We start from the raw sequence: 20,021 nt of genomic DNA, 5'->3' as shown, positions 1-20,021 counted from the left end.
CTCTGTGCTTGTCCTGCTAGACCTTAGCGCAGCGTTCGATACTGTTGACCATAATATCCTATTAGAGCGATTAGAACATGCTGTAGGTATTACAGGTACTGCACTGCAGTGGTTTGTATCATATCTATCTAATAGACTCCAGTTTGTGCATGTAAATGGAGAGTCCTCTTCACACACTGAGGTTAATTATGGAGTTCCACAGGGTTCAGTGCTAGGACCAATTCTGTTTACATTATACATGCTTCCCTTAGGCAGCATCATTAGAAGACATAGCATACATTTTCACTGCTATGCAGATGACACCCACCTCTATCTGTCCATGAAGCCAGATAACACACACCAATTAGTTAAACTGCAGGAATGTCTTAAAGACATAAAGACCTGGATGGCCGCTAACTTTCTGCTTCTTAATTCAGATAAAACTGAGGTTATTGTACTCGGCCCTGAAAATCTTAGAAATATGGTATCTAACCAGATTCTTACTCTGGATGGCATTACCTTGGCCTCCAGTAAAGCTGTGAGGAACCTTGGAGTCATTTTTGACCAGGACATGTCCTTCAACGCACATATTAAACAAATATGTAAGACTGCGTTCTTCCATTTGTGCAACATCTCTAAAATTAGAAATATCCTGTCTCAGAGTGATGCTGAAAAACTAGTTCATGCATTTATTACTTCCAGGCTGGACTACTGTAATTCATTATTATCAGGATGTCCAAAAAACTCACTGAAAAGCCTTCAGCTAATCCAAAATGCTGCAGCAAGAGTCCTGACAGGGACTAGAAAGAGAGAGCAGATTTCTCCTGTTTTGGCTTCCCTTCATTGGCTTCCTGTTAAATCCAGAATTGAATTCAAAATCCTGCTCCTCACATACAAGGTCTTAAATAATCAGGCCCCATCTTATCTTAATGACCTTGTAGTACCATATCACCCTATTAGAGCACTTCGCTCTCGCTCTGCAGGCCTACTTGTTGTTCCTAGAGTATTTAAAAGTAGAATGGGAGGGAGAGCCTTCAGTTTTCAGGCCCCTCTTCTGTGGAACCAGCTTCCAGTTTGGATTCGGGAGACAGACACTATCTCTACTTTTAAGATTAGGCTTCAAACTTTCCTTTTCGCTAAAGCATATAGTTAGGGCTGGACCAGGTGACCCTGAATACTCCCTTAGTTATGCTGCAATAGACGCAGGCTGCCGGGGGATTCCCATGATGCATTGAGTTTTTCCTTTCCAGTCACCTTTCTCACTCACTATGTATTAATAGACCTCTCTGCATTGAATCATATCTGTTATTAACCTCTGTCTCTCTTCCACAGCATGTCTTTTATCCTGTCTTCCTTCTCTCACCCCAACCGGTCGCAGCAGATGGCCCCGCCCCTCCCTGAGCCTGGTTCTGCCGGAGGTTTCTTCCTGTTAAAAGCGAGTTTTTCCTTCCCACTGTCGCCAAAGTGCTTGCTCATAGGGGGTCATATGATTGTTGGGTTTTTCTCTGTATCTATGAAGCGCCTTGAGGCGACTTTTGTTGTGATTTGGCGCTATATAAATAAAATTGAATTGAATTGAAATTGAATGTCCTCTTTAATTGATTGAAGAAGCTCCAATTTTAGAGCAGTAGGATCCACATCACGCGCGTCTGTTGAGTCTGCTCTTCAGCGGCCGTAGAGCTGGACGCTGCCCTTTGGCCATCATCGATACTCTCGCCCGAGATCGCACCGGGGCTAAAATATTCACCTGCTCAGCTGTTTTTGATCAGTTTGAGCCTGTGTGGTTTGATCAGGTGGAGGAACGATGTGATGCTATAAAGACATCATCTTGTCCAAATGATGTTGTTCCAACACGTGTTTAAAAAGATTTTAAAGGTTGTCGGTTCCGACATCTTAGCGATTTTTAACAGCAGTCTTAGTTCAGGTGTTGTACAGCCTGTTTTAAACATGCTGTTGTACAGCCTGTACTAAAAACCTGATCTGGATCCTCTGTCCGCTCAAACTTCAGGCCTATTTCAAAGCTTCCCTTCCTGTTGAAGATTTTGTAAAAGATTATATTTGTTCAGCTGCAATCTGTTGTAAAGGTTTCAGTCTGGTTTTAAAGCTCTTCACAGCACTGAAACTGCACTTTGAAAAGTTCTTAATGATCTTTTATCAGCCACTGATCAGGAGACTCCGCTGTGCTTTTGGATCTGACCGCTGCCTTGTCCACAGCATCTTGACCTCACCATTGGAGCATGGCGGCATCAAGGGCGCTCTATTAGACTGGTTCACCTCTTTTATTAAATCGCATTATTACATTTGGGGCTTATATTTATCGAATGCCAGGACTGCCATAATGAATTAATTAAATACACCATTAAATAATTAATTAAAATTGGAATTAATTAATTAAATAAATAGTTATGACACATGTAATTAATTAATTATTGACACATTTAATTAATTATTTAATGATATATTTATTTATTTCATTTTGGCAGTCCTGGCGCCTGGCTCTCATCTTGAAATAATTTTATCTGTCAGCCTCACCCATCAAACTCAGGGGGCGGGGTTAACGCTGCCCATGCAGCTTCTCTAACATTTGATTGGTTGCCGTGCAAAGTAAGTCAAAACAGGTCGATCCTAGATAATCGATTGCTTGTGTAGACTTGGGGCAGCCAGGTATCCCAGAATGCAGATCAAATCACAGGCAGCAATGGTGGTGGTGTAGTTTTAAAATACCCCGTTTTTCTGTCACCAGCTACACTTTTAACAGTGTTTTAGCCGCGAATGTCGCGACGTACGTCTGGTCAGGTTGTCAACATAGAACATGTTTGCAAAAGTGCTCAGATGTTTTCAGAGATTTCACTAGCTCTGCTAACAATTAGCATGCAGAGTGCACCCAGGGGGTTACGTTAACCGGTTTGTTTACATATTCCACTCTCCGTGTTCCACATGTTGCATTCGCAGATTCTCATTTTCACCGAACGATCGTCTCTTTCCGCCTGGTCTTGTGTCTCTGTGCTTCTGTAACATAAAGAACGAGCTGACATTTTTCTCACGAAACCAGCGATCAGCTCAGCAGACCCTCAGTTTACCTGCATGCATCCTCCTCCTCATCTGTCAGCTGTTTAACACCTGCTGCTAATTCAAGAAACACGCCTACGTTACCTGGTGATAGTCACAGTTTAACTGGGCAGCCGGTGCTCGATATAAAGCAATGTCAGCGCATTTTTCTGCACAAGATAAGTAAATATAGTGTTTTCCCTGAGCGCAGAGCTGAGCTTGTTTCCTTACAGAGCACTTCATCAGCGGCTGATGTCCAATCACCGGCACACAGCTTTGAAACCTCAGCTGAGTTTTAGCTCTCAGTGGTTAAACGCTGGACTTCATTCACTCAGGTTCTGTCTGTCGGGTCACGTTTACTTCGCTGTTTTATTTACAACTGAGCAAATCGGTTTGGCTGAGGTTAAAGTTACGTTTCATAACTGCATAGTTTCACAGACGTTTAATGGTTCACTGGCACATGTGTTAGACTGAACTATCATCTAAATATCATCTGTTTTTTAATAGTTATTCAACTGTATTCTAAGCACCAGCTGTCTGTTAGAATGTGATTTTTTTTCTCTCTCTGTTGGCAGAAGTATAAAAATGCGCAGGAAAATCTGACGTGCATGGCAAACTTCACCGACGATATTTAGGGAGGAATAAACACACGTCAAACATAAATGAACCATTTGTCTGTCTCCATAATTGAGAGCATTTTCTCTTATGTCAACACTCTCTCTCTTTTTCTTTTTTTTTTTCTTTTTCGGTCATGTTATGTTTACCTGTCAAAGGCTTGTTACAAACTATGAAACACATCGTGCAGACTTCTGGATGTTAGAAGAAAACTAATACTGCTCATGAAGGAGACTAAAGGCAGGAAGGTGTCCTTTAAAACTAAACATGTTAATAGGACCTCCCTATTTATATCATAGTTTATGATATAGCACGTGTATTTCAGTAATAGCCTGCTGATTTCAGTGCAGTGGTGAACAGTCGCACAGCTCACGTGGGCGTTATCTGTGATACTCCTTAACTATAATTTATCCAAGTTAACTTCAGTTAACCATTCAGACAGTTCTTTTTCAATGAAAAACATAAACACCCATGCTGCCGGTAGGTTTCCTCAGTGCCAGCTGTTAACATTATAGCTGATTATGCAGTAACCATGGTAACCACGGACTCTGAGCGGCTGGATCGACGGAGGTCAGACAACAATTTTACATGTATGATCTTAAAACAGGACACAGCCACTATACGTGCTGGCCTCATATCAAATGTGAAGGCAGACTGAGTCTATGTTTGACGTTTGTTTATATCTAATCTTCCTTTTCAAACATTTAAACAGCAGCGAGTCTGCAGCTGAGGGAATACAAACTCAAATTGTCGGAACAGGTTTGCTCGTTTCTTGGATTCATTTGGTGATTTATTAAATGTATAACTGTTATTCTAATCTGCTGCTGGGTCTCTTACACTTTTCTTTATGCTGTATATTTTCACGTGTCTGGAATAGTTGGAAGTTAGATAGTCAGCTGAGAAACTTTGTGTTAACTCATGGAGCTGAGGATATCGTGGATATGCTGACCTCGCTCCGTGGTGTACAGAGCGAGGTCAGCATGATTAATATTCACAATAAAAATATTAGCCGAACATCATGAAGTCTGTATGTGTTTCATAGTGCCGAACAACCTTTGTACAGTTAAAGCCAGCAGTTACTACATGACGGAAACACCAACGTTATCTCTTTTATGCGTTTATACGCAGGTCACGTTGATTACTGAACAAAAACCCAAAGATCAGATGTTAAACAGATTTATTTGCTCTCTCTCCTCCTTAAACATGTTTTTAATGTTAGTTATAATTCAGAATTGGCGACTGAAACACGTAGGACACATAAGAACATCAGGAAATAAAACATCGATAAATATAACCTCAGTAAAAGAAGTCAGCGGGGGTTACTACAGCTGTGTACCGGGGCCTGCGCTTTGTCGGTGGGATTGCTTGCGAGGCGAGCGGGTCTATCCCACGCTTTGCCGTGAGACTGGGCAGACATCTCCGAAATCATCGAAGCACTTTTGCAAAGAGGCTGTATCTTGACAAACCGACCAGACACATGAAGATTAAACCACTACATTCTAAAAAAATATTAAAACGGTATTTGGTGACACACAAACAGGGGTTTTCAAAGTTCAGTTCTGTTAGCTTCCACATGCCGGTTGTTGTGTGCTAGAAACAATGGCCACCAGGCCAAAGCAATGGTTTTGACTCGATCAGCGTTAACCCCGCCCCCTGAGTTTGATGGGTGAGGCTGACAGATAAAATTATTTCATGATGAGAGCCAGGCGTCAGGACTGCCAAAATGAAATAAATAAATATATCATTAAATAATTTATTAACTGTGTCAATAATTAATTAAATGTGTCAATAATTAATTAAAATGTAAAATACATAAATAATTAATTAAATGTGAAAAACATAAATAATTAATTAAATGTGTCAATAATTAATTAATTACATGTGTCATAACTATTTATTTAATTAATTAATTCCAATTTTAATTAATTATTGACACATTTAATTAATTAATTAATGGTGTATTTAATTAATTCATTATGGCAGTCCTGGCACTCCATATATATTTGACGGCAATGTGACCTTTGAAAAACAGCTGAGCTCAGTTGTACAGCGGTCTTTCTTCAAACTGAGGCTTTTATCTAAGGTGAGATCATTTATATCTTTTAAAAACCTTGAACGGGCGATCCACGTTTTCATGACGTCCCAGCTGGATTATTGTAACTCCTTATATGTTGGAGTTAGTGGGACCTGCCTGGCAAGACTGCAGCTGGTCCAGAAAGCTGCAGCTCGTCTTCTGACACAAGCTCAAAGACATTTATCGTCCCAACAACCACATATACGCTGGTCCCTCGCTGTAACACAGTTCACCTTTGGCGGCCTCGCTGTTTCGCTGATCTGTTTTGTGCAATTTTGCATGCTTTTGCTTTTTACAGCGCGTTGTGTTCTGCGTCCTGATTGGCTGACAATGGTCTACAGCCAATCTCGTGCCGTGTCTCCTGTACAGTACAGAATGTGTTCAAATTTACAGCAGTGTGACTCTGCAGTGCTGCACTGTATGTTTGTACGTTTTGTACCAACAAACAACAATGATGACGAGACGTTTTGCACCTGTGGTAGCAGCCAAAGGCAGAGGAAGATGCTGACCATCATAGTTTCAACAAGGAGGCAAAAAGGTTGTAACTGTCCACAACAAGAACATCGTAAGGATGGAGTCAGCTTTGGCTTTGTGGCTCAGTGACCGCAGGAAAAAGAACATCGTGCTGGACACCAACATTATCTGCAGAAAAACTCAAAAGCTTTACGAAACTTTACCTGACAGCGAGGAGTCCAGGCCATGGACGAGTGCTCCTCACACAGAAGCTCATTTAATGCCAGCAAAGGCTGATTTGACACGTTTCAGAAACACTTTGCTTTCATTCTTTAATAATGAACTTATTTTTCTATGAAGGTTTGAACTTTGTTTAAACAAGAGAGAAAAGTGTGAAAATGTTCATGCCTGTCTGAGAAAAGTGTAGAAAGTGTGCAGTGAGGGTTTAACTGCCTTAAAACTTCTATAATACTTGTAAAACATAAAGCTGCTACTTCATTCTGAGACTTATTTTTAGAACGTAACTCGATAAACGAGCGACCGCAGTAATGTATTGTGTTTATTTTGAAAACTCTCAACAGGATCTTCAGATTTATTTTGAAAGCTTTATCTGGAAAACACAAACACATAAGCAGGAAACAAAGAGCGTGATATGAAACGATAGACGTTTTCATATGGTCATCATATATACATCGTTCTATCGAACAGCCCCAGCTCCTGCTGTCAGTCTCTGTAAATCTGCTCTGAAAACACATTTGTATTCACTGGCTTTTAATACAGCATGAGAGTTATTTGATATTTGATGTGTGATATTAATGTTATCAGTTATTTTAATAGTTATTTTGGATTCTTGTACAGCACTGTGGTCAACGCTGCCGCTGTAATTAATGTGCTATAAACACATAAACAATCTGCAGTTAAACATCCAAAACTAAAGATGTGATCGCTGCCTTTAGAAAATGTGCTGATGCACAAGATATCAGCTCCATTAAGGTGGAATGTGGCCGTGTTAGAAACATGTTGGAAGAAGTTTGAAGCTGAAACTGTGAAGCTGAGAGTGAAAGAGCTCCAGCGTCTGTCACAGGAAACTTTCTTATTTCCACACTGATGAAAGCATCAAGCTTTGATTTCCTGCGGCTTTTATTGAGTCACACTGTGAAACTGAGCCACAGCTGAACCAGCATCCCTGTACAGCAGACACTTACAGCGCTTGGCTGCTTCCATTGGACCCTCTGCACAGAGCTTCAGTTTCCTCTTCTGGTCCCAAAGTGCAGAACAACAAGGTTTCAAACAGCTTCGTTCCAGCAGCATCAGCCACAGACATGCAGAGAGAATCCTTTGGTTGTGTTGTGCGTTTGCATATCTGCTGTGTTGCTTTGTGAGGATGGATCATCTCCTGCAGCTCCAGATAAACAAGCTGGACCTGAACCTGGTAGCTTCACTTAGAAGACACTTGTGACGGGAACGTGTGAGAAGTTTTGTGCAGACAAGTGTGGATTTAGAGTGTGGGACGAGCTCTCCACAGTCTTTGTGGAGATCCACATTCTGCATACTGCCTGTGAGAAGCTGCAGACATTTGTCCTCCAAATCCACTGAGCAGCTGCTCGTGGTGGTTTTAGCTTCATGTGTGCGTGTTAGCATGAAGCCTCGGTCACACTCTGCTGTGGACACGGTCACGGACAGCTGGACGCCTGATGGACGAGTCATCCTTCCTGTTAAACTTCTTTGAGCATGAGAATAGCATGAGAAGCTCAGTGGACACTGTTCAGGGTTTTAACTCTCGCTTTCACTTCAGCTTCACCAACAACAGCACAAGCAGAGCAGCCCACTGCCTGCATGGCTGGGACAGCGCCCCCTGGTGACTGTAAACCACTACAACATGTAGACGGCCGTCTGCAGGCTGGATGTAGCACCACCGCAGAGACGTGCTGCAGCTCTGTTTAGTTACCCAGCTGACAGCAGAGGCTGTAGTTTACTGTTACCAACATGGAAAACTGAAGCTTCACCAGCTGGAGCTACAGAGCTGGAGAACAAAGGAGACTGAGAGGCCAGAATGATGTGGGAGGAAACATCAAGAGCCTGTTTGAAAGGAGACACATGTGGATGCTGTGCCAGTCTGTGGTCTGTCAGAAGTCAGCTGAGTCACACTGCAAGAAGCTGCAGAATCTCAGAGGAGGAGATTTGGAAGTGTTTGTGGGACAAAGTGGACTCAAAGAAAGAAGATGTTTGTGAAGTCTTTGGTGGAGGTGAGCAGTGTGAAGCAGAACACATGCAGATGAATCAGGAGGTCAGCATCAGTGTCTCCTTGTGGTGGACGGTAAAAGAATCAGAGCCAACGCTCCCGTCCACCCTCGGCATGAAGCAGTGCTGTTTCTGAAACAGGAGGACAAGTCCAGAGAAGACAGAGGAAGCAAAGATGAAGGTGGGACAGGACAGCAGGACTTCCTTCAGTCCTGCAGCTCCATCACACTGCTGTAGGTCCTCTTCATCACACATGTACCTGCAGCCTGTCTTCAAGTCCAGGAGTCACCTCCACACAGTGTAGAAGCCTCCTGTGCAGACCATGGAGTCCAGCCTCTGTCAGGGAAGTCGGCACTAAAGCCTGAAAGACTTCAATCTGTCTCTGCTCCACCCGAGAAAGACCAGCACCGTACTTGTTGTGCATTCAAGGAGGGCACATCAGCGCTGCATCGTGGGAACAACACCGCAGGAACAAAGACACAGCACGGCCGATGAAGGACGAGGACAAAGGAAAGGTGAGTGAGAAGACCCTGGTGGTGTGGACGGACCTGCAGGGGCTCCAAGACTGAGGAGCAGAGACGTCCATGTACCAGCTGAGGATGCTGCAGTGATCCAGGGAGCTCGGTCCAATCTGAGGCCGTGTGAACTACGTGGACCACAGTTTCTTCACAGACTTCGGCCACGTGAACATCTGGAGATCCAACAGTGCACGAGCTGTGAGCCATCAGCTGTTTCTCTCATCAGCTGCTGTAATGAGAGCTGCTGGAATCATCTCGAGCAGCAGGAAATCACTGATGTTGTTTCTAACCAAAGATATGGGACTGAGCTCCGCTGAGCTCCTTCTACTTTCATCCAGATAGAAACTGCTACAGTCTGCTGATTATTGCTTTGGCCTCCATCACACGAGCTCTTTATCCTGTTCTTCACTCTCATTGGTTCTTTGTCTGCTTGTTTTTACAACAGTAGTCTTCTGATTGGTCAAAGAAGACAATCAGCTGTGACTAAATGTAGCTCCTACAGCAGTGATGGGAATAACTACTGAAGCTAATCCAGTATCAAAGCTCAGGAATCAGCAGCTCCCACCTCGTTTTCTTTCAACAACTATTTTTAGCTGCTGTGTTTTTGTGTTTCTGCAGACCTCAGACATCCTGCTGCTCTGGACAACTTTTTCATTCTTTTTTTATCATTCTTTTGCTTTTCTTTTATTATTATGTTATATGTATTAATATGTGAAACACTTATTCTTTGTGTTTTTGCTTTGCTCCTGTCAAACTGCTTTAATAAAATCTGCTGCAGTCTAAACTGTGGACGTTCCCTTTTTAACCCTTTGTGAAACAATAAAGGTTTAAATCTGAGTATTCATCTATGTTAGTGTTTAATGGGTCTAATAGGTTGCTTTTAGGGGGTGGGTTTTTATAATCGATTTATCGATTAAAATCGATTCTGGCTTGGATAACGTAAAATCGATTAATTAAAATCCTGAATCTATTTTTTAATATAAATTTATTTTGCTTGAAATTCCAGAATTTCTGGTGAAATCTCACAAAATCTCAACAACAGCTAAGACAGTAAATGAGAGCAGGAACACGGATTATGCACAAAGACTTAAACACACAGCGCAACCCGCGAATCAGAATCAGTGAGATGTCGCTTTTCTCACCTGATGGCACGGACACAGTCGGGGCTGAAAGCCGACAGCTCGCTGATTCTGATGTTTCGGCGGCTCCGCGATTTGTGTTTAACCTGTTTGAACCTGCTTAGCTATACCATACCGTCACTGCCATTATATTATGCTGCTATTCATACTGTCATTATATTAATGCTGCTATCCTGCATATATCTTACTTACTATTGTTTGAATACTTGCGATTGTTTTATTGTACTTTTTATATTTTACATTTATATTTATTTTTGAATTTTGCACCAAGGGAGTGGCACTCCAATTTCGTTGTACTCTGTACAATGACAATAAAGGCTATTCTATTCTATTCTATTACGTCCTTTTTATGCTGATTCTAAAAGCTGTTAGTTTTATCTCTCTCCAAACAATATTGACTGAACCAGCAGCAAAAGAAGATCCAAACTACGCTTCACATAAACATCGTCATGAACTCACTCTGACTTTTGCTGTTTTGCTTCCACCAGGATAAAAATCACACTTCATTCTCTCTCTCTCTCTCTCTCTCTGTACTTCAAGAACAGTTTCCTGTCTAAAAATCTGTTTTCTGCATTATTCGCTTGCTTGTTACGCACAAGTCTACCGTTGTTTACAGCGCTGTCGGCCGCTGTTTTTGTCCTTTTACTTACTTTCGAAAAGAAAACCTCATTTCTGCCGTTCAATACTGAACAAATTTAAACTTTTTAAAATTATGCAAAACTGCAAAACGCTGTGTTTGTAATAAAAACGGTGTAACTTTGCTCTGCTTCACTTCAGCAGCATCAGGTAATGTTTATGTGTTTTTGATCTACTGCAGAATATTTTTATAAAATCCCAGGAAAATCAGCTTCATGTTTTTCTGTGTTTTATCTTCAGCTACTTTGACACAAAGGCCTCTGCTGTGATGCTCACACCTTTGATAAAGTCTCGAAAGTGCAGCTTCCCTTTTATAGATACAAAAATATGTAAATATACTGATCTGAATTATAATATTTCTGACTGTCTGAGGCAACATTTCCCAGATTCCAATCGAATTGAATCAAATCGATTCTAGAAATCAGTGACGATACCCAGCCCTACTTTGAATTGTGTTACACAAAAATAAGCAAAGTTTCTCGTTGTTCAGGCAGAATCGAGCGTTGAAGAATGAATTCACACGTCAATAAACATTTTCATCAGCACAAGCAGGACAATGAAAGCAGGAAATACCCCAAACTGCCATTTCTCATTCTACAACTTCAACAACTGCACATGAATTATACTTCATACACAGACCCACAGTCTCTGATTGCTCTGAAATCTCACTGACAGCCCAATAGAAATAAAGAAAAGTCCAGACTGACAGTCTCTGTGGGGTTAGGCAGTGAACTGCTCACGCTGCGTTAAAGTGCATCACAAACTACTGGAATTGGATCCAACTTTGTGAAGAAGATTTTTTCTCAGCTGCTGTTTTGAACATTTCCTCATGAACTGTATTAAACTCTGTAAATGAACTGAGAACTATTTCTACATTTGAAACTATGGATTCATTTTCCCGTTCACTTCTGTACGTTAGTGTATAAATGAATGTTAGACTGGGCTCCATGGAAACACTTGGACTGGTCTCAGCTGCCTTCTTTCTGTAGTCCTTTCTGTTCTCCAGCTTCTGTTTGAAATCCTCTCACAGAGCCTGAAACCTGCTTTTGCTGTCATGTTTGGGCCTGTGTTCCTCTGCTTTAACACAAACCTCACCCAGCAGCTGTGTGGGTCGTCTCTGTAGGCAGCCAGATCAGCTTCTGATACATGAACATCGTCACAGCTCCTAACTTCACCTTTATTAGCTTTGACATTCATGTCTTCTTTTCTCTGTCTGTTTCCACACAAGCTCAAAGTCTCTGCAGCCTGTTTTTATCTGCTATCATCAGATCTCCAACAGCCTCATTCACATCCCTCACACACTCTACAGCCTCACCAGTACTGACTTCATCTTCACTGACTGACGGAGCACAACATGAACCTGTGGAGGCTGAAAAAGCTGTCCTGTCAAACATCTCCCCATCACCACTCCACTTCTGTCAGCCTTTAAATGAACCCTGCTCAGTCTGTCACTTCTATTTGGAGCCAAGAGGAAAAACTGTTGTTCAGTCATTTGGAAAGACACAATATTTCTGAAAGCACTCAAACTTCTTCACATTTGTCTTCAGACACATCCTGAACATTTAGGAACTAAGAACGTCTCAAATATCAAAGATCTGAAATATAGAAAAACAACAACAGCTGCAGTCAGTGAACTCACCTCAGAGTCTCCAGTCGACAGTTTGGACTCTCCAGTCCAGCACACAGAAGCTTCACGCCTGAATCCTGCAGCTTGTTCTTACTCATGTCCAGTTCTGTCAGATGGGAGGGGATGGACTTCAGAGCCGAGGCCACAACTTCACAATGAGTCCCTGAGAGTCCACAGTCAGCCAGTCTGTGATCATAGAAAATACAAAATGTGTTATTATAAAAGCAGAAAGTCTGCATTATAAACACAGACTGAATGTATATGAAGACAAAACAGAGTGAGGTCATAATCTGATGAACATCTGCTCTTCACATCTGTGCTTCAGCTCCTCTTACTGTGTTTGACATGACACAACGATTCAGTCTCTCTCAGACCTGCAGACTTTTAATGAGAATCTTTGTTTGGCTTTAATCTGCAGATGAAGGAGGAATATAGTGTCACATTTAGGCTTCCATAATGTCCACAGTCTGTCAGTGAGATCTGATCCAGAGTCAGAGTGAAGACACACATGTGGACTGTTTCCTGTCTTGAATCCAGAACATTTTGAATGAGCTCAGCTCAGTGAAGAGTTCCAGCTGGAAAGACGATCTCTGTTTGCTACCTGCTGCTGTCAGGTACGACTGTTCACGTCCACACTCAGGAAAAATCTGCTGACTGTCACCAAACGGAGCAGAAATGTCATCACTGGACAATAATGATGAATGAACTCAGAGCTGCTGATATCACATCTGATTTCAGGGGAACTAAACACAGAAATGATTGGCTCGTTTTAGCTTTCTGTGCCATTAGTCCTGCAGGTTTATCACTAGTTGGCAGAAACAGACTTGTATTAATCTTCAGCGCTTCAGTGTTTATGACTCCAGATCCAGGTGACAGCAAGTCAAAATGATGTTACCTGTCTGTGTCCAGCAGCAGCCTTTGAATATTGTTATAAACTCACATGGATCAGTTTGTCTTTGATTGGTTTGTAAAGTTCAAATTCATTTATATTCATCAACTCTAAATGAAAAATGTTTTTCTTCTTCTATGTTTATTATTAGAGTAACAAATTCTTATAGTTTCCTGTTGTTGAGAAATTTCAGTGTAAAACCACTCGGACCTGTGCATCACTGCACACTAGTGAAAGTATTTACTGCAGTCCTGACCACTTGGGGGCGCTCTTTTTGTCTCTTTTTAGAATAGAATAGAATTCAACTTTATTGTCATTGCACATGCACAGGTACAGGGCAACGAATGCAGTTTTGCCATCCATCCAGAAGTGCTTTAAGTGATATAAGGTATAATTACAATATATATTAGCAATAGTAATAGATATGTAAGTATATGTTACTATCGAAATGGGTCTATTATGGTATGTTAATAATGTACACAGTATGAAGTTATGTTGTGAATATTCTATAACTATGTAACAGGCTGTAGTGGACAAGCTATGTTACAGGCTATGAACAGGATATAAATATGAAAACTATACAGATATGAATAAAATAACTTTACAGCAAATCTGAGAATATACAGCTATACAGAAATGTGAACTATGCAAGTTGTAAAACAGTTGTAGGATTAAAGGATTTTGGAATGTACAGAATGATTATTTACAACAGAGCTATAACAGTAGTGCAGTAAGATAAAGTGAGGGTGTAGATAGTTTCTACAGAGGCTATATAAAGTGCTAGTGGTTGTGAGTGGTGGTTTCAGTCCATGTTATTATTTGTGTGTTGAGGGTACAGTTGTCCATTGTGGGTGTGTGTATGTTCGTCCATGAGTTTAACGTGGGTCAGATGTGGAGGCAGAGTTCAGGAGTCTGGACAGCTGTGGGGAAGAAGCTGTTCCGGTACCTGGTGGTCTTAGTCCGGAGGCCTCCTGTTGGCGCCTCCCAGAGGGCAGGAGGGGTGAAGAGTCCATGTGAAGAAGAAAAGATTATCAGGAAACTAGACCACCAGGTACCGGAACAGCTTCTTCCCCACAGCTGTCAGACTCCTGAACTCTGCCTCCTGACATCTGACCCACGTTAAACTCATGGACTGAACATACACACACCCACAATGGACAACTGTACCCTCAAACACACAATAATAACATGGACTGAACCACCACTCACAACCACTAGCACTTTATATAGCCTCTGTAGAAACTATCTACACCCTCACTTATCTTAACTGCACTACTGTATAGCTCTGTGTAAATAATCATTCTGTACATTCAATAATCTTTAATCCTACAACTGTTTACAACTTGCATAGTTCACATTTCTGTATAGCTGTATATCTCAGATTTCTGTAAAGTTATTTATTTCATATTCTGTATAGTTTTTCATATTTATATCCTGTTCATAGCCTGTACATAGCTTGTACTCACTACAGCCTGTACATAGTTATAGAATATTCACAACATACTTCATACTGTGTACATTATAACATACCATAATAGACCCATTTCTGTAATATACTTACATATCTATACTATTGCTAATATATATTGTAATATACCTATATCACTAAAGCACTTCTGGATGGATGCAAACTGCATTTCGTTGCCCTGTACCTGTGCATGTGCAATGACAATAAAGTTGAATTCTATTCTATTCTAAAAGAGACAAAAGCGCCCCCAAGTGGTCAGACTGCAGTAATACTTTCACAGTGTGCAGTGATGCACAGGTCCGAGTGGTTTTACACTGAAATTCTCAACAACAGGAAACTATAAGAATTTGTTACTCTAATAATAAACATAGAAGAAGAAAAACATTTTTCATTTAGAGTTGATGAATATAAATGAATTTGAACTTTACAAACCAATCAAAGACAAACTGATCCATGTGAGTTTATAACAATATTCAAAGGCTGCTGCTGGACACAGACAGGTAACATCATTTTGACTTGCTGTCACCTGGATCTGGAGTCATAAACACTGAAGCGCTGAACATTAATACAAGTCTGTTTCTGCCAACTAGTGATAAACCTGCAGACTAATGGCACAGAAAGCTAAAAGGAGCCAATCATTTCTGTGTTTAGTTCCCCTGAAATCAGATGTGATATCAGCAGCTCTGAGTTCATTCATCATTATTGTCCAGTGATGACATTTCTGCTCCGTTTGGTGACAGTCAGCAGATTTTTCCTGAGTGTGGACGTGAACAGTCGTACCTGACAGCAGCAGGTAGCAAACAGAGATCGTCTTTCCAGCTGGAACTCTTCACTGAGCTGAGCTCATTCAAAATGTTCTGGATTCAAGACAGGAAACAGTCCACATGTGTGTCTTCACTCTGACTCTGGATCAGATCTCACTGACAGACTGTGGACATTATGGAAGCCTAAATGTGACACCATCTTCCTCCTTCATCTGCAGATTAAAGCCAAACAAAGATTCTCATTAAAAGTCTGCAGGTCTGAGAGAGACTGAATCGTTGTGTCATGTCAAACACAGTAAGAGGAGCTGAAGCACAGATGTGAAGAGCAGATGTTCATCAGATTATGACCTCACTCTGTTTTGTCTTCATATACATTCAGTCTGTGTTTATAATGCAGACTTTCTGCTTTTATAATAACACATTTTGTATTTTCTATGATCACAGACTGGCTGACTGTGGACTCTCAGGGACTCATTGTGAAGTTGTGGCCTCGGCTCTGAAGTCCATCCCCTCCCATCTGACAGAACTGGACATGAGTAAGAACAAGCTGCAGGATTCAGGCGTGAAGCTTCTGTGTGCTGGACTGGAGAGTCCAAACTGTCGACTGGAGACTCTGAGGTGAGTTCACTGACTGCAGCTGTTGTTGTTTTTCTATATTTCAGATCTTTGATATTTGAGACGTTCTTTAGTTCCTAAATGTTCAGGATGTGTCTGAAGACAAATGTGAAGAAGTTTGAGTGCTTTCAGAAATGTTGTGTCTTTCCAAACGACTGAACAACAGTTTTTCCTCTTGGCTCCAAATAGAAGTGACAGACTTGAGCAGGGTTCATTTAAAGGCTGACAGAAGTGGAGTGGTGATGGGGAGATGTTTGACAGGACAGCTTTTCAGCCTCCACAGGTTCATGTTGTGCTCCGTCAGTCAGTGAAGATGAAGTCAGTACTGGTGAGGCTGTAGAGTGTGTGAGGGATGTGAATGAGGCTGTTGGAGATCTGATGATAGCAGATAAAAACAGGCTGCAGAGACTTTGAGCTTGTGTGGAAACAGACAGAGAAAAGAAAGACATGAATGTCAAAGCTAATAAAGGTGAAGTTAGGAGCTGTGACGATGTTCATGTATCAGAAGCTGATCTGGCTGCTACAGAGACGACCCACACAGCTGCTGTGGTGAGGTTTGTGTTAAAGCAGAGGAACACAGGCCCAAACATGACAGCAAAGCAGGTTTCAGGCTCTGTGAGAGGATTTCAAACAGAAGCTGGAGAACAGAAAGGACTACAGAAAGAAGGCAGCTGAGACCAGTCCAAGTGTTTCCATGGAGCCCAGTCTAACATTCATTTATACACTAACGTACAGAAGTGAACGGGAAAATGAATCCATAGTTTCAAATGTAGAAATAGTTCTCAGTTCATTTACAGAGTTTAATACAGTTCATGAGGAAATGTTCAAAACAGCAGCTGAGAAAAAATCTTCTTCACAAAGTTGGATCCAATTCCAGTAGTTTGTGATGCACTTTAACGCAGCGTGAGCAGTTCACTGCCTAACCCCACAGAGACTGTCAGTCTGGACTTTTCTTTATTTCTATTGGCTGTCAGTGAGATTTCAGAGCAATCAGAGACTGTGGGTCTGTGTATGAAGTATAATTCATGTGCAGTTGTTGAAGTTGTAGAATGAGAAATGGCAGTTTGGGGTATTTCCTGCTTTCATTGTCCTGCTTGTGCTGATGAAAATGTTTATTGACGTGTGAATTCATTCTTCAACGCTCGATTCTGCCTGAACAACGAGAAACTTTGCTTATTTTTGTGTAACACAATTCAAAGTAGGGCTGGGTATCGTCACTGATTTCTAGAATCGATTTGATTCAATTCGATTGGAATCTGGGAAATGTTGCCTCAGACAGTCAGAAATATTATAATTCAGATCAGTATATTTACATATTTTTGTATCTATAAAAGGGAAGCTGGCACTTTCGAGACTTTATCAAAGGTGTGAGCATCACAGCAGAGGCCTTTGTGTCAAAGTAGCTGAAGATAAAACACAGAAAAACATGAAGCTGATTTTCCTGGGATTTTATAAAAATATTCTGCAGTAGATCAAAAACACATAAACATTACCTGATGCTGCTGAAGTGAAGCAGAGCAAAGTTACACCGTTTTTATTACAAACACAGCGTTTTGCAGTTTTGCATAATTTTAAAAAGTTTAAATTTGTTCAGTATTGAACGGCAGAAATGAGGTTTTCTTTTCGAAAGTAAGTAAAAGGACAAAAACAGCGGCCGACAGCGCTGTAAACAACGGTAGACTTGTGCGTAACAAGCAAGCGAATAATGCAGAAAACAGATTTTTAGACAGGAAACTGTTCTTGAAGTACAGAGAGAGAGAGAGAGAGAGAGAATGAAGTGTGATTTTTATCCTGGTGGAAGCAAAACAGCAAAAGTCAGAGTGAGTTCATGACGATGTTTATGTGAAGCGTAGTTTGGATCTTCTTTTGCTGCTGGTTCAGTCAATATTGTTTGGAGAGAGATAAAACTAACAGCTTTAGAATCAGCATAAAAAGGACGTAATAGAATAGAATAGAATAGCCTTTATTGTCATTGTACAGAGTACAACGAAATTGGAGTGCCACTCCCTTGGTGCAAAATTCAAAAATAAATATAAATGTAAAATATAAAAAGTACAATAAAACAATCGCAAGTATTCAAACAATAGTAAGTAAGATATATGCAGGATAGCAGCATTAATATAATGACAGTATGAATAGCAGCATAATATAATGGCAGTGACGGTATGGTATAGCTAAGCAGGTTCAAACAGGTTAAACACAAATCGCGGAGCCGCCGAAACATCAGAATCAGCGAGCTGTCGGCTTTCAGCCCCGACTGTGTCCGTGCCATCAGGTGAGAAAAGCGACATCTCACTGATTCTGATTCGCGGGTTGCGCTGTGTGTTTAAGTCTTTGTGCATAATCCGTGTTCCTGCTCTCATTTACTGTCTTAGCTGTTGTTGAGATTTTGTGAGATTTCACCAGAAATTCTGGAATTTCAAGCAAAATAAATTTATATTAAAAAATAGATTCAGGATTTTAATTAATCGATTTTACGTTATCCAAGCCAGAATCGATTTTAATCGATAAATCGATTATAAAAACCCACCCCCTAAAAGCGTCCTATTAGACCCATTAAACACTAACATAGATGAATACTCAGATTTAAACCTTTATTGTTTCACAAAGGGTTAAAAAGGGAACGTCCACAGTTTAGACTGCAGCAGATTTTATTAAAGCAGTTTGACAGGAGCAAAGCAAAAACACAAAGAATAAGTGTTTCACATATTAATACATATAACATAATAATAAAAGAAAAGCAAAAGAATGATAAAAAAGAATGAAAAAGTTGTCCAGAGCAGCAGGATGTCTGAGGTCTGCAGAAACACAAAAACACAGCAGCTAAAAATAGTTGTTGAAAGAAAACGAGGTGGGAGCTGCTGATTCCTGAGCTTTGATACTGGATTAGCTTCAGTAGTTATTCCCATCACTGCTGTAGGAGCTACATTTAGTCACAGCTGATTGTCTCCTTTGACCAATCAGAAGACTACTGTTGTAAAAACAAGCAGACAAAGAACCAATGAGAGTGAAGAACAGGATAAAGAGCTCGTGTGATGGAGGCAAAGCAATAATCAGCAGACTGTAGCAGTTTCTATCTGGATGAAAGTAGAAGGAGCTCAGCGGAGCTCAGTCCCATATCTTTGGTTAGAAACAACATCAGTGATTTCCTGCTGCTCGAGATGATTCCAGCAGCTCTCATTACAGCAGCTGATGAGAGAAACAGCTGATGGCTCACAGCTCGTGCACTGTTGGATCTCCAGATGTTCACGTGGCCGAAGTCTGTGAAGAAACTGTGGTCCACGTAGTTCACACGGCCTCAGATTGGACCGAGCTCCCTGGATCACTGCAGCATCCTCAGCTGGTACATGGACGTCTCTGCTCCTCAGTCTTGGAGCCCCTGCAGGTCCGTCCACACCACCAGGGTCTTCTCACTCACCTTTCCTTTGTCCTCGTCCTTCATCGGCCGTGCTGTGTCTTTGTTCCTGCGGTGTTGTTCCCACGATGCAGCGCTGATGTGCCCTCCTTGAATGCACAACAAGTACGGTGCTGGTCTTTCTCGGGTGGAGCAGAGACAGATTGAAGTCTTTCAGGCTTTAGTGCCGACTTCCCTGACAGAGGCTGGACTCCATGGTCTGCACAGGAGGCTTCTACACTGTGTGGAGGTGACTCCTGGACTTGAAGACAGGCTGCAGGTACATGTGTGATGAAGAGGACCTACAGCAGTGTGATGGAGCTGCAGGACTGAAGGAAGTCCTGCTGTCCTGTCCCACCTTCATCTTTGCTTCCTCTGTCTTCTCTGGACTTGTCCTCCTGTTTCAGAAACAGCACTGCTTCATGCCGAGGGTGGACGGGAGCGTTGGCTCTGATTCTTTTACCGTCCACCACAAGGAGACACTGATGCTGACCTCCTGATTCATCTGCATGTGTTCTGCTTCACACTGCTCACCTCCACCAAAGACTTCACAAACATCTT

At 41.5% G+C, this 20,021-nt stretch overlaps 1 protein-coding gene across 1 annotated transcript in view; it reads left to right on the top strand.

Annotated features, from left to right (window-relative positions):
* Window positions 1-17,375, top strand: part of LOC113016619 (NACHT, LRR and PYD domains-containing protein 3-like) — a 133,925-nt gene extending 116,550 nt beyond the window's left edge. The window contains exon 5 of the mRNA XM_026159560.1: window positions 15,896-17,375. Coding sequence (XP_026015345.1) covers window positions 15,896-16,073 — 178 coding nt within the window. The 3' untranslated portion in view covers window positions 16,074-17,375. The remainder of the gene's footprint in view (window positions 1-15,895) is intronic.
* The last annotated feature ends 2,646 nt before the right edge of the window (window positions 17,376-20,021 follow it).

Source organism: Astatotilapia calliptera, chromosome 23 (genome assembly GCF_900246225.1).
Source record: "Astatotilapia calliptera chromosome 23, fAstCal1.2, whole genome shotgun sequence".
In the NCBI taxonomy this organism is placed as follows: domain Eukaryota; kingdom Metazoa; phylum Chordata; class Actinopteri; order Cichliformes; family Cichlidae; genus Astatotilapia; species Astatotilapia calliptera.
The sequence above is the reverse complement of the archived record's forward strand: the minus strand, read 5'-3'. Positions and strand labels throughout refer to the sequence as shown.